General features: G+C 35.3%; 1 protein-coding gene across 1 annotated transcript; it reads right to left on the bottom strand.

Moving 5' to 3' along the window:
• Positions 1-1,151: 1,151 nt before the first annotated feature.
• Positions 1,152-10,336, bottom strand: LOC147409522 (7-deoxyloganetin glucosyltransferase-like). Its single transcript, XM_086429875.1, has 2 exons — positions 9,432-10,336; positions 1,152-2,636 (listed from the first exon to the last, which is right to left on the bottom strand). Exons 1-2 carry the CDS (start codon positions 9,949-9,951, stop codon positions 1,690-1,692), a joined length of 1,467 nt encoding a protein of 488 aa, XP_086286001.1. The 5' UTR covers positions 9,952-10,336; the 3' UTR covers positions 1,152-1,689.
• Between the last annotated feature and the right edge of the window lie 4,325 nt (positions 10,337-14,661).

The raw sequence follows: 14,661 nt of genomic DNA, 5'->3' as shown, positions 1-14,661 counted from the left end.
CTCGAATTTTTTAATGATCCGCTAATGACCCTTTTGACCCATTTAATATTAGGCCCATTTGATTTGGATTTGGATCCGACCCGTTTATCTTCTTTGTAACCCTAAGTATATAAAGGGTAAGAGATGAAATCTTAAAAAGGTTAGAGAGATATACGAGAGGCAAAAAAGTTGTAACCTTGTTCTTCTTTGGTTATCATAGTAAAATTATCGTTTTTGCTCGTGAACGTAGTCGATGCTTTGACCGAATCATGTATATCTTGTATCTTGTGAGATTATTTGTGTTCTTGTTAATTTATACTTTGGATCTGATGATTCTTTCTAACAATTACCTTGAAAACCTCACCAGCATGTTAATTTCACCATCTTTCTCTTTCTTTTTATGTTTTTTCCCTAAGATGCCCTTGTATAGTATTGTACATTTGTTAAGTTTTATGCTTGGTGTGATACTCAACATAGTAAATTTGAGGTGTTTTATGCTTCAGATTAAGCCTTTGAAAAGGCTTTGTACTTTGCACACATGCAATTGAAATGGGCGGATGTGGCAACTATGCATCCCTTTGCACAAATATTGCAATTGTGTGAAGCCTTTGAAAATTCCAAGGCTTCAAACTCACTTCCCTTTAAAAATTCAAAATTGATTCTTTGGGTACGCAATGGTTAAATTTTGTATTAAATTTGCAATTAAGAGAGGATAGCAAACAACTGTGAAACTACTTGCAATCAATAAGGGTAACCAAACACCAGACCACATTTGCAGTGATTTAATGCAAGACTACTATGCATCCAATTTAGTTTTTAAGGTTTTCTATATGGCAAGTTGATGAAGCTGTATCAAATAGAGCCTAGTAAGAAAACTGTCGTAATCTCTTAATATTAAATGCCAATCTATCACAACCTACACATATCATTGAAAAGAATAATGCTGAAGTGACCTCACATCACATGTCTTGACGTGAAAGTGTGTAGGAACCATCACAATGTGAAAAAAGCCCAAATTTGAAGGTCTTGGGCTGTTAAATTTCATAAAATTCGACGGACCAAAAGGTCGAATTGGCATTGAATTTTTTATTTTCAAAATTTTTTTTTGACGGGCCGAAACTGTCAAATTAATGAAAGATGAGAGAAATTTGATAGCTCTAAATTGTCTTTAAAATTGGTAAGCCTTGGCCCGTCAATTTTTTTTGTCGAATTTTCCAATTTTCACGTAGTACATAGATGCTTTCCATCGAGATACGAGTCAAAAAGCATCTATCCTTCCTATACATTCCCGTCAAGATGTGCAATATGAGGTACAATGTTGAGGTTATTGAAAATGATTTTCCAGCTATCAGATACATGGATTTCATTAGGGCACAGGTTAAATTGTAATAAATAAACTTTGGAAATTGGATTACCCTTAAATTTTTTTTATTTATTTTTCAATACCCTGAGATTCCAATTTCCAAAGTGTATTTATTGCACTTTAACAATGGTACATGTTAACAAGGCCCCAGTTACATAATATAGAATGCTCTATTAATTAAGAGTTGTGATGAATGCACACGATTTTGGTACACGATTGACGTGGTAAGAGCACATAACCATAGATCTTTTTCATTGGGATACGTAGGAAAAAGATGTGTGGTTCTGTGCACTTGCCACGTAGGCAACCATGTACCAAAACTGCATGCATTCATCATTATTCATTAATTAATTGAGTTTTGTAGAGAGAAGCACTTGGTTGATCATCTTATCAATGTTGATATAAGAAGAACCACCAGGTACAGTTGCCTCTTCAACTCTCTTCTTCCATTCCATGGCCTTCATCTTCATCTCCTTACCCTTCACTCCCTCCATCAACTCCCTCACAAGCCGCTCCACATCATCTCTCGTAACATTGTTATTGATCTCCATGCCGATACCCCAATGGGTGCAACAATATCGACAGTTTAACTGTTGATCTCCGAAAAATGGCAAGCAAATCATTGGCACTCCACCACAGATGCTTTCGATTGTTGAATTCCACCCATTATGCGTTATGAACCCACCGATCGATGGGTGATTGAGTACCTGTTCTTGTGGGCACCAGCTCGCTAACATGCACCTTTCTTTAGTCTCAGTTACAAACTCGGGCCATAGAATTGCTGTGTCACCAACAAAAACATCGGGTCGAATCACCCAAAAGAAAGTATGCTTGCTATTAGCGAGCCCCCAAGCAATTTCAATAAGTTGTTGAGGGGTTGTAACAGCAATGCTACCGAAATTCACGTATAGAACTGAGTTGGGTTCTTTGGAATTGAGCCACTCAAGACACTCTGGCTCTTCCTTCCATAGATTTGATTCAATAGATTTTGACTCATCATTTTCTGAAATTCGGTTAACAAGCAACTGAAGAGGACCAATGGTGTAAATTGGAGGTAGAGGAAGTTGAGACTTGATTGCTTCCAAAACCTCGCTTTCAAGGGCATCAAAAGTGTTGACAATGATCGCTGAAGCTTTATAGGATCTTTCCATCTCTTCCAAAATAAAGTTGAGCATGATATCATTTGGATCCGTAGTTCTTATATAACTAGAGAGATCCTTGAGTCGGATATCTTTCATTCCTGGAATCCAATCGATTAGGGTTTCTAAATACCCATTTGTTAAATAACTCTCATCTGCAGTCACCATAAACCTAAAATCATTAGGTACATTGTTAACTTAAAAACATAAAGGGTCTCTATGGTTGGGTAAGGAAAATCAGTGAGAAAATAGTTTTTCTAATAATAAAAAAAGATTTGGAAAACTATGATTGCACATTCTCATTGTAGAACCATTTTTCCAAGGAAACATGTCCTGTCTTGTTGGGAAAATATACTTTTACCGATCTCGTTGGAAATTAAAATTAATTATGAGATGTTCGAGAAAAAAATGCCATTATGGGTGAGAAACATCTAGTATGTAAGTTGTGTTTTACGTAGGAAATGTGTAAGAGAGTCAATATGTGTTGAATTCCCCTTTTGGAAGTCAAATTCTTATGACTTTTCAAGGAGTCTTGAAGTAGAGGTCTTAGAGAAAAATCTAGAAACGAATCCAGTCGATTGGGGTATTGAAAGGAATCCTGTTGATTGAAGCTCCTAAATACCCATTTGTTACACTACTCAAGCATGCGCTAGACTCAATTTTGATTTTCATGCTATCGATTTTTGGAAAGGCCCTCAACTAAGCATGTTTGATCCAAGATTTGGAGATCTATATATGGTTAAGATGGTGCCCCATACCTTCATTCATTCCAAACACATTGCATCTGCGGAAAAATACTTGGTTTATGAAGGTAATATGGGTAGGTACTGCCCATAATGCATGCCTGATGGATGGTTATCAAAAGTGAATGTGTGTTCAAGTAGCATCCAAATGTGTGTTATGTGGAAAGATGGAAGAAAGTGTTGAAATAATAAACTTGATTTATCATAGTTTGTCTCTAGAGTTTCTAGAATTTTCTTGTAATTGCTAGAGTTTCTAGAATTATCTTGTAATTGCTAGAGTTTCTAGAATTTTCTTTTATTTACTAGAGTCACTAGAAATACTCTTGTATTTTCTAGAAACACTCATTTATTAATTGGTATGTAGGAAGTATCTAGAATAATCTAAGTTATTTAATGGTGTATCTAGAATTGTCCATAGAGAATTGTCCATAGAGTCCTATAAATAGAGATGTTCTCTCACCATTTTGTATCAACCAAAAAAAGATCAAGTTGAGTTCAATAATAAAAAACCTCTTCCATCCAAAATTATTCTCTCCAATTTTCTCTTTAATTCCCAACAAAGTGGTATCAGAGCAGCCAGGTTCGTGAAGAAAAATGGCAAGTGGAGGAATGGTCCCCTTCCAAGTTCCAATGCTCACCAAGAGCAACTATGACAATTGGAGTATCAAGATGAAGGCGTTACTAGGAGCTCAAGATGTGTGGGAAGTTGTCGAGAAAGGCCATAAGGAGCAAGACGATGTTGCTCTTTCCCAAACCCAGCGGGAAGCCTTGAGGGATTCAAGAAAGAGAGACAAGAAAGCTCTCTATCTCATCTATCAAGCAGTAGATGAAGATGCATTCGAGAAGATCTCAAATGCAACTACGGCCAAAGAAGCGTGGGAGAAGCTTCAAACTTGCAACAAAGGAGTCGAGCAAGTTAAAAAGATTCGTCTTCAAACTCTTAGAGGTGAGTTTGAACTTTTATTCATGGAGGAATCTGAATTAATTTCTGATTATTTTGCTAGAGTATTGGCCATTGTTAATCAACTAAGAAGAAATGGTGAAGATATTAGTGAAGTGAAAGTTATGGAGAAAATTCTTCGTACTTTGAATCCAAATTTTGAATTCATTGCTACGAACATTGAAGAAAATAAAAATTTAGAAACCATGACCGTTGAGCAACTCATGGGTTCTTTACAAGCCTATGAGGAAAAACAAAAGAGGAAAAAGAAGCAAAAGGAGACTATAGAGCAACTACTACAACTCAACTTGAAGGAAGAAAATTTTGGAAATAATAGAAATCAAAGAGGAAGAGGACGTGGCCAAGGACGTGGACGTGGACGAGGAAGAGAAGGAAGGGGCGGCTTCAACAACAACTTCAACAATTCCAACAACTCTAATTACTTCAACAACGGAGAAAGAAGTCGAAATCCACAAGCAACAAGAGGGCACGGAAGAAGCAACTCATGGTCAAGGAACGACAAATCTCACATCAAATGCTATAATTGCAATAAGTTCGGTCACTATGCCTCCGAGTGTAGATTGCCAAGCAAGGTCGAAGAAAAGGCCAATTTCATCGAAGATAAAGGTAGAGAAGAAGGTACGTTGCTGCTAGCTTGCAAAGACAAAGATGAAGGCCAAGAAAATAGATGGTATCTTGACACCGGCGCTAGCAATCACATGTGTGGACAAAGAAAAATGTTCGTGGAGCTCAATGAAGCGATAGGAGGGAATGTCTCCTTTGGAGATGAATCAAAAATACCCGTGAAAGGCAAAGGTAAAATTCTCATACGCTTAAAAAATGGAGGCCATCAATTCATCTCAAATGTTTATTTTGTGCCCAACATGAAGAATAATATTTTGAGCTTGGGTCAATTGCTAGAGAAAGGGTATGATATTCACTTAAAAGAAAATAACCTTTTCTTAAGAGACAGTAAAAGTAATTTGATTGCCAAGGTGCCCATGTCAAAAAATAGAATGTTCCTCTTGAACATTCAATACGATGTTCCAATGTGTCTAAAAGCTTGCTATAATGACTCATCATGGCTATGGCATTTACGCTTTGGACACCTCAATTTTGGCGGGCTCGAACTTTTGGAAAAGAAGGAGATGGTAAGAGGTCTACCATGCATCAACCAACCCGATCAGCTTTGCGAAGGATGTTTGCTTGGGAAGCAATCCCGGAGAAGCTTTCCGAAGGAGTCATCATCAAGAGCTACAAAGCCGCTCGAGCTCGTACACACCGATGTTTGTGGACCAATTAAACCAAACTCTTTTGGTAAGAGCAAATACTTTCTCCTTTTCATTGATGATTTTTCAAGGAAAACGTGGGTTTACTTCCTAAAGGAGAAGTCGGAGGTGTTCGAGAATTTCAAGAAGTTCAAAGTCCTTGTTGAGAAAGAAAGCGGTCTTGCTATTAAGGCCATGAGATCTGACCGAGGAGGAGAATTCACATCAAACGAGTTCCAAAAGTACTGCGAAGATCATGGAATTCGTCGTCCCTTAACGGTGCCGAGATCCCCCCAACAAAATGGAGTGGCAGAGAGGAAGAATCGAACCATACTCAACATGGCTCGCAGCATGCTCAAGAGCAAAAGAATGCCCAAGGAGTTTTGGGCCGAAGCGGTGGCTTGTGCAGTCTACTTGGCAAATCGCTCTCCAACAAGAAGTGTGTATGAGAAGACACCACAAGAAGCATGGAGTGGAAGAAAGCCCGGAATTTCTCACCTCAAAGTCTTTGGAAGTGTTGCTTATGTTCATGTGCCTGATGAAAAGAGAACCAAGCTCGACGACAAAAGTGAGAAGTACGTATTCATTGGCTATGACTCAAGATCCAAAGGCTACAAGTTGTACAACCCAATTACCCGGAAAATTCTCATTAGTCGTGATGTAGAGTTCAATGAAGAAGATTCTTGGGATTGGAACACACAAGAAGACGAGTATGATTTTCTTCCTTACTTTGAAGAAGAAGAAGAAATGGAGCAACCGAGGATAGAAGAGACAAGACAAGAACTTCGAGAGCCTACTACTCCACCGATCTCACCAATCGGAAACCTGCATGAAGATTCGTCATCAAGTGAAAGTTCTAATGAGAAGACGCCACGCTTAAGAAGCTTACAAGAACTTTATGAGGTAACCGAAAATCAAAATGATATCACTCTTTTGTGTCTCTTTGGTGATTGTGAACCTCTAAGCTACCAAGAAGCGGTAGAAAACAAGAAATGGAAAGACGCTATGGATGAAGAAATCAATTCAATCACAAAGAACAACACATGGGAGCTAGCTACACTTCCACAAGAACACAAAGCGATTGGAGTAAAATGGGTGTACAAGACGAAGAAGAATGCTAAAGGAGACGTGGAGAGATACAAAGCAAGATTAGTGGCTAAAGGCTATAGTCAAAGAGAAGGCATCGACTATGATGAGGTATTTGCTCCTGTTGCTCGTCTTGAAACCGTTAGATTAATAATTTCTTTGGCAGCCCAAAATAGATGGAAGATCTACCAAATGGATGTAAAGTCCGCCTTCTTAAATGGTTTCCTTGAAGAAGAAGTCTACATCGAGCAACCATTGGGCTATGAAGTAAAAGGACATGAAGATAAAGTTTTGAGGTTGAAGAAGGCTTTATATGGCCTAAAGCAAGCGCCGAGAGCTTGGAATACTCGAATTGACAAGTACTTTCAAGATAAGAATTTCACCAAGTGTCCATATGAGCATGCACTCTATATCAAAGTTAAAAATGGAGATATTTTGATTGTATGCTTGTATGTGGATGACTTGATCTTCACAGGTAGCAACCCGAGTATGTTTGAGGAGTTCAAGAAAGAAATGGCGAAAGAGTTCGAGATGACAGACCTTGGGCTCATGTCTTACTACCTCGGCATTGAAGTAAAGCAAAAGGACAAAGGCATCTTCATTACTCAAGAAGGCTATGCTAAGGAAGTGCTTAAGAAGTTCAAGATGAATGACTCTAATCCAGTTGGCACGCCGATGGAATGTGGAATCAAGTTGTCAAAGCATGATGAAGGAGAAAAGGTGGACCCAACTCTCTATAAAAGTCTTATTGGAAGTTTGCGCTACCTAACTTGTACTAGGCCGGATATTCTCTATGCCGTTGGAATCGTTAGTCGCTACCTGGAAGCTCCAACAACAACCCATTTCAAGACTGCAAAGAGAATACTTCGGTACATCAAAGGTACAACCAACTATGGCTTGTTTTATTCATCTTCTAACAATTATGAGATAGTTGGATATAGTGATAGCGATTGGGGTGGAGACTTAGATGATAGAAAGAGCACCACCGGATTTGTGTTCTTTATGGGAAACACTGCTTTCACTTGGATGTCAAAGAAGCAACCAATCGTCACACTATCAACTTGTGAAGCCGAATATGTTGCTGCAACATCATGTGTTTGTCATGCTATCTGGCTAAGAAACTTGTTGAAAGAATTGAATTTACTACAAGAAAAGCCTGTCGAGATTCGTGTTGACAACAAGTCAGCACTCGCACTAGCAAAGAATCCTGTCTTTCATGAAAGAAGTAAGCATATCGACACTCGTTATCATTATATACGAGAATGCATTGGAAGAAAGGAAGTAAGGTTGGAATTCGTGAAATCTCAAGATCAAGTAGCAGACATATTTACCAAGCCACTCAAGAGAGAAGCTTTTACCAAATTACAAGGTATTCTTGGAGTCACAAATCAAGTTTAAGGGGGGGTGTTGAAATAATAAACTTGATTTATCATAGTTTGTCTCTAGAGTTTCTAGAATTTTCTTGTAATTGCTAGAGTTTCTAGAATTATCTTGTAATTGCTAGAGTTTCTAGAATTTTCTTTTATTTACTAGAGTCACTAGAAATACTCTTGTATTTTCTAGAAACACTCATTTATTAATTGGTATGTAGGAAGTATCTAGAATAATCTAAGTTATTTTATGGTGTATCTAGAATTGTCCATAGAGTCTTATAAATAGAGATGTTCTCCCACCATTTTGTATCATCCAAAAAAGATCAAGTTGAGTTCAATAATAAAAAACCTCTTCCATCCAAAATTATTCTCTCCAATTTTCTCTTTAATTCCCAACAGAAAGTACAACTCATTTATTAGGCTAAAGAAGACCTAATATTTCTCTACTGGATTCGGTTTGCCATTAGTAGGGTGGATAAAAATCTACGAGGTCAGATTGAGCTAAGGGATTCCGTGATTGGCCGGAGTTGGATGGGTGATAAGAGATTTTGGATGGAAAGATATGTTGAAGGCTCGCAACAAGTTCCTTGTTACCTGTTTGAACAAGAAGGCAAACTTCTTAGACTTAATGGAAGGTTTAGATCTTGTCGCTCAAATTCATGGAAATATTGTGATAGAAACTAATTCGTTGCTCATAGCGAAGGCTCTTGATGGGGTTTAGTTCCTTGGAAGATTGATCTATTGTTGAAGGTTATTAGTTCTGATCGTAGGGGGCGTTTGTGTTGGATTGTAGAAACTGATTCTGATTATGGATTATCAAAATCATATTATAGCAATTGATTTCTAGAATCCAAGATCTACTTACCAAAAACCAAAGGAGTCCAACATCTCGTTTGGCTAACATTGTTTCTGCAAACTGATCTTATGAAAAAATTACCAAATTGCACGTCTTGAGATTGAAAATGAGTAGAAAATATGTATCCTAACAATTGAAGACAACGGATATTTTAGGGGAAAAAAATAAATTTTTTTTTGTTAAGAGGTAGAAAAAGATGGCATTTAAGTCATTTTCTATTAGTTTTCAAGTCTACACTTCATGAGCATGTCTCAATTACTCAAAGATGATGATTTTGTATCTTATATAGAACTGTTATTATTCTGTATTTCAAGATTGGCACGAGAAGACTGTATGAGAATCAGTACAAACGATCTAAGAACTGTTTTTTATTCTCCATGTTTTCTGTTTCTGATTATGAGAAAATCAGGTGGTAAATCCTAACCAAATGATGCATTGGATTCTTGCATCCCAACCAAACACCCCATTAATTCAAAGGTTTAGTCCTGCGCTCATATATTTAGGGAATTAAGGGGATCTGATTTCCAAAAATCGGCAAAGTGAGCAGCTTCTTTTCGTGATTCTCCTGATTTTTTTTATTTTTAATGGAATCTCAGCTGCCTTTGGATGATATATAACCTTTGCTTGATCACCCCAAAAAAATACATACATGAAAGACATGAATAAGCGAGTATGAATTGATACCTTTGAGTGGTATAAGACCTCTTTTGATGAGATCAGGGTGGTGCATGGCAGCCGCGTAGACACAAAAACTGACAGGATAGAACAATACTCCTGGCATGCAAAGCTCTTCGGCAACTCGAAGAGAGAAGGTCATGATCCCATCAGATACTATGCAAGTAACGGCAGGCACGATGGAAGAACAAGTGTTGTTGAGTTTGGCGATGAGGTTTCGAAAGGGGACTAAGCAGTTCTTTCTAGTGGAGTCAGAGAGAGCTGCGATGTCTTGGGTTGCGTCAACAATATCGGATGGTGGAAGACCATCTGGGATGGTTTCGAATTGAAAACTTGGTAAGCTGTTGAGGGCATTAGGGCCTTGAGTTTTGAGTAAGCGTCGATGGTTGAACTCGGTGTTGACAAATGTGATGTGAAAGCCTCTGTGGTGAAGAAGCTTTGATAATTTGAGCATGAGAGTGATGTGGCTTTGTGCTGGGTAAGGTATGCAGACGGCATGAGGCTTCTTAGCTGCTGCTACAGAATCCATCTCTTTGTTTTTCTCTCTCAAGGAAAAGGAGGATTAGATTTTATAGAGAGAAAAAAGTGAAGCTGATTTGCTTGTGTTCTCGTCTATATGCAAATTTACACTTCATAGCGGTAAAAGATTTTAAGTTAGAGTTAACCCTACATGAATGAATGAATGATATATCTCTAGTTATATTGACTTCAATGCCCTCATCTTCCTAAAACCAACTTTAAGAATCTCTCCCAACTTTCAAACTTCAAGAACAAGATTGGGTCTTAGGAAAAATAGAAAAGGATAAAATTTTGGATAGAAAAATAAAGGATTATCAATAAGAGATTGAAAACATTTGTAAATAATCATAGAGGTTAAAGAACATGAGGATGATGAAAATTTTGATAGAAAAATTAAGGGTTTTAACTGTTGTTGAAAATATATCTGGGTATTTAAGTCATATTTTTAGTCATTATACTAGAATGAGATCAAGGGACATGACATTGACTTGAAAATGTGGACGTTCCTAAAGGGTGCCTTTCGGTAGATTCCTTTTTAGTTTTTCGGAAAAATATTTTCCATCATTGAAATTGTGCTTGTTTAGATAGGAAATAAAGTATAAGTACATCTCCTTTGACAACTTGAGGCTCTGCTTGATTAACCCTAAAGGGTTGGTGAGACAACTCAAGAAGCAAAGGTTTTGAGTTTGAATGTTCCATTTTAAGGGCCAGCCTAAGGTATTTATCCCAAAATTTACCTCGTAAACATATCCCTAAGAGGTCCTTACCCAGCTCAAAAAAATAAAAATAAAAAAAGGCTTTGCTTGATTGTAGGGAAATTCATTTTCAAGGGAATATTTCAATTTATTTGGGACAATGATCATGGAAAAAGGATGAAGTAGAAAAATGAATTCCACCATTTGATCAAATTTAAGAAAATTAAAAGAAGAAAAAAAATAGAAAAGAGGGAAGTAGAAGGAGAAGAAAATTTATTGGTGTTGCAAAGATTTGGATCCCCGTGGGGGTGGGATTTTCATTTTCCCAATAGCCATGAATGGAAAATGAATTTCCACCTAGAAAGAAAAAATGATTATGCTGAAAATTGATTTTCATAAAAAAATTACAGTCCAAGCACTCGAAAGATAATTTTTTGGAAATTGAATTGCTCATAGTTTTATAAGGTTAATTAAATAGACCCAAAATGCGAAGAAAGAAGATAAAGAGAGATTTCCAATAGTAAAGTAGGACGATTTCCTTGTCCAAGGGATTCATACGTTTTTCCCTTTCATCTCAGCCGTCTGTTTGTAGAAAAATCTGCGCGTAGAATGGATTTGTCGCATCTAATGATTAGAGAGCCACACCAACCTTTCCTATGTATTGTTACGCCTCATTCAATAGCATTAAATATGGTATAACAACCCAATAACCCCGTCGTGGTGTGATTTTAACATTTGGCTGGAATATGCCCAACTCATCAATGCATTACATGCAGGTTAAAGTGCAATAAATACTCATTGGAAATAATAATCTGACGGCAAATTTCATTTCCAAAGTGTATTTATTGCTCTTTAAAGTCTGCCCTCAACAAAACCCTTAAATGCAACCAAAATACAAATTTGAGAACCGAAAAGTTAAGGTAAATAAGTCACTCCAACCTTATATTTTTTTCTTTTTTTCTTTTTTTGGTAGGTCAAATTGTTCTATCCTCTAATTGGGACTTTGGTTTTTGCTCCCACCAATCCTACCCTGGACGAAGGTTTGCTGTTGTTTTCAAGAATGTGTTTAAATTATATATTATGATAAAATAAGAATAAAATAAAGATCTTGACAAAAAAATATTGAACCACAGAGATAACGTTAATCCAGAAATTTTTTTTACTTTAAATCCAATCCAATTTTAACAAACAATTTAAAAATACATTTCAAGATGAAATTATCTAAAATAAACTACTAAAAAAAAAGATTTAGAATACGATGAAAAAGTGTAGATCAGTCATATCCACCATTACAAGTCCTATTAATAATCTTTAGATGTCCTTTATTTATCTCGATCTACTAAACAAAAGTAATGTTTGTAGATCGGAAAGTCAATCACTTATATTACAGATGAATTGAAAACTATGTGATCAATGATTAAGTTAAGATTATAAGAGAAATATTGAAGGTTTTTTTGTAAAGCATGGTTTATCTTGAACTTATCTAAGTATAAACCATCAGAACCGTTAGAACAATCAACATTCCAATTGATAATATTTACTTAATAAATTTCACAATAAACAAGAAATCATAACTACTAGAACAGTAAAAAAGAAATTAATAGAAACTTGCTCCGACTTCCTCGGTCGATTTAACGGGGAGTTTTAGCCAATGATCATCGTAAGAAAAGTAATTAAAGGAAACATAAAAGAAAAAAGTGATTAAAGATGAGAAAATAGAATTCTTCCTTTATTGTTCTTGATTTTGAAACCGGTATAGTCTTCTTACAATCTTCAAACTAAGAAAAAAAGAAAAAAAATATGAAAACCTAAAACTAAAAGAATAAAAGAATAGAAGTTGATTTCAAGGGAGATGAGATTCAATACTCTTTGGCTCTGATATCTTATTTATAGAGACCAGATTAAGGTTTTTAGGAGAATTAGGATTTTTAAGGTTTCGAAATTACAATAACTCAAAAATCCTACTTCAATATGAATGGTATTCAGTCGCCAAGCTCCTGCACAAATCTTGAGATTTGACTCACTACTTTGACTGTGCTGCCCACATTGACCAAGGTGTCGTAGTCCAAGTGGGCCCAAATGACTTGAATTTTGATCATTTGTCTTGTTTCGGATCTTGGATCTTAGTAGTAACTTCAGATTCTTCTGATTCGCCATGAAACTTTACGAATTTATCTTGTTACACGAAAATAACAGTAATTAATTTTAATCTACATTATTTAATGAAAATTAATGATAAATATGGACTAACTATACATTATGTCTAATGAGGGAATTTATTATGCAATTTATCCAAAAAATTCATGCAAATAAGGGTTTTAAAAATTATTTTCTAGACCCTGATCACACCCCAAACCTAGATTTTACTAGTCCCGAGCAAAAATAAAATAAAAACTAAAGTACAAATCACTTTCATAACTTACACGACTACATTTAATAGATGCAACAAGTCCTTAAACCCCTAGGTTACTTTTAGTGGACGAGTTTGACTCGTGAGAGTTTGTAGTGAATATACCTATAAAATTTCAACACTTTACCGAAATATTAAAATCAAAATCAAAGTATGTAAGGTGAATATAATGACATTTCAAAAATTAGTTAAAGGTCATTTATGTTTGAGCAAAATTCTAGTTTCATTACTTACTTTAAAAAATTTCAAAGATAAGTTGAGTACTAGTGCAATTTTTCTGATTTTTCTTTTAAAAATTAACATCTTTTCAAGGACAAGATTTTACCTCTTAACTGCTAAGAATGGTTGGTTTTACATCTTTTTTAACTCAAAACCAAGCATCTTGTTTGGGATTGTGAGAGGTGTGGATGTTCACTTTGATACCTCTAAGGGACTTTATCTATAATGTTCTAGCTTACTCACGTTTTTACCATTGATGGCTTTTATCCTACTGAATTATTTGGTCTCATTAAACTCTTTTCATTTTTGTACTTTTTCAGTTCTAGCATCATTGCTTTGATTTGGTCTTTTTCACATCTTTCTATTTTTTTATTTTTTTCAACTTTTTCACATTATACTATTTTCTTTTTGGTATTTAAGCAGGTTGTTCTTTTCAAGGTACACAATCTAATCCTATGGTTATTGTCTAAAACGTACTAAATCCAGTTTTGTTTTTCTTTTCACCAACCAACCAAAGGAAAATGAAGTCATAGTTTACTAGATTTGATTTCTTCTAATAGTCTAGACAGAGAAGAGGTCAACTTTTATTTCATAAAATCTTATCTTAATCAGAAGTGTTATGAAATTTTCAAAGTGTTCTTTTGACTTTCTTAATGAGAAATAACCAAAAAGAACTTATGATAAAAAATTAGGACATGAGCCTAAGATTTGAAATTCACATGTAAACAGTACATACAAAGATTTTGAAGAAAAATTTTACAAGTGTTAAATATTTTTGATTTTTTCATTTTTTTTTAAAATATGTAACTAAGTTAACAATGAAATATAATGCAATTGTGACTTAACCTAATATCCTAAAACCTAAATGAAATATTATCTTCAATATGCAAGCATTAAGGAAAGAAAAAAAAAAGGGTTAGAGCATACCTAAAACAGATTGGACATTAATGTGCATACTTTGTTACAACTAATGAAAATAATGAAAATTATAACAATGATAATTTTCTAAAATAGTTTTGCATAAAAGAAATTCTACCTAAGAATTGAAAAATAACCTAACTAAGAAATTAAAAACATTTTAATCTAAGAATTAAATTCATCCGAATTTGAATTTGAACTGTGAGAAGGACCGAGCACTTACACGTGCCTTCTTTTCCCCAATGTAGGTCATTATTTATCTCTACTACTCAATCAACAATTGTTGACCAATCTGCAGTCTTAGTAGTTGATTGATTGGTTTGGAGAAAAAAATAGAGTGAGAAAAATATTGGGATTTGAGGGTTTTCAAGTGGAATTTTTTGAGGAAAATAAATTTTCTCTCTTGGAAAATATCAAGAAAATAAAATTTTAAAGAAAATTTCAAAGTGAAAAATAAATTTTTTGAGAAAATTCTTGA

The sequence above is a fragment of the Akebia trifoliata genome, chromosome 2 (genome assembly GCF_017979445.1).
Source record: "Akebia trifoliata isolate Shusen 1 chromosome 2, ASM1797944v1, whole genome shotgun sequence".
NCBI classification, from domain to species: domain Eukaryota; kingdom Viridiplantae; phylum Streptophyta; class Magnoliopsida; order Ranunculales; family Lardizabalaceae; genus Akebia; species Akebia trifoliata.
This window is presented reverse-complemented; position numbering and strand designations above follow the sequence as displayed.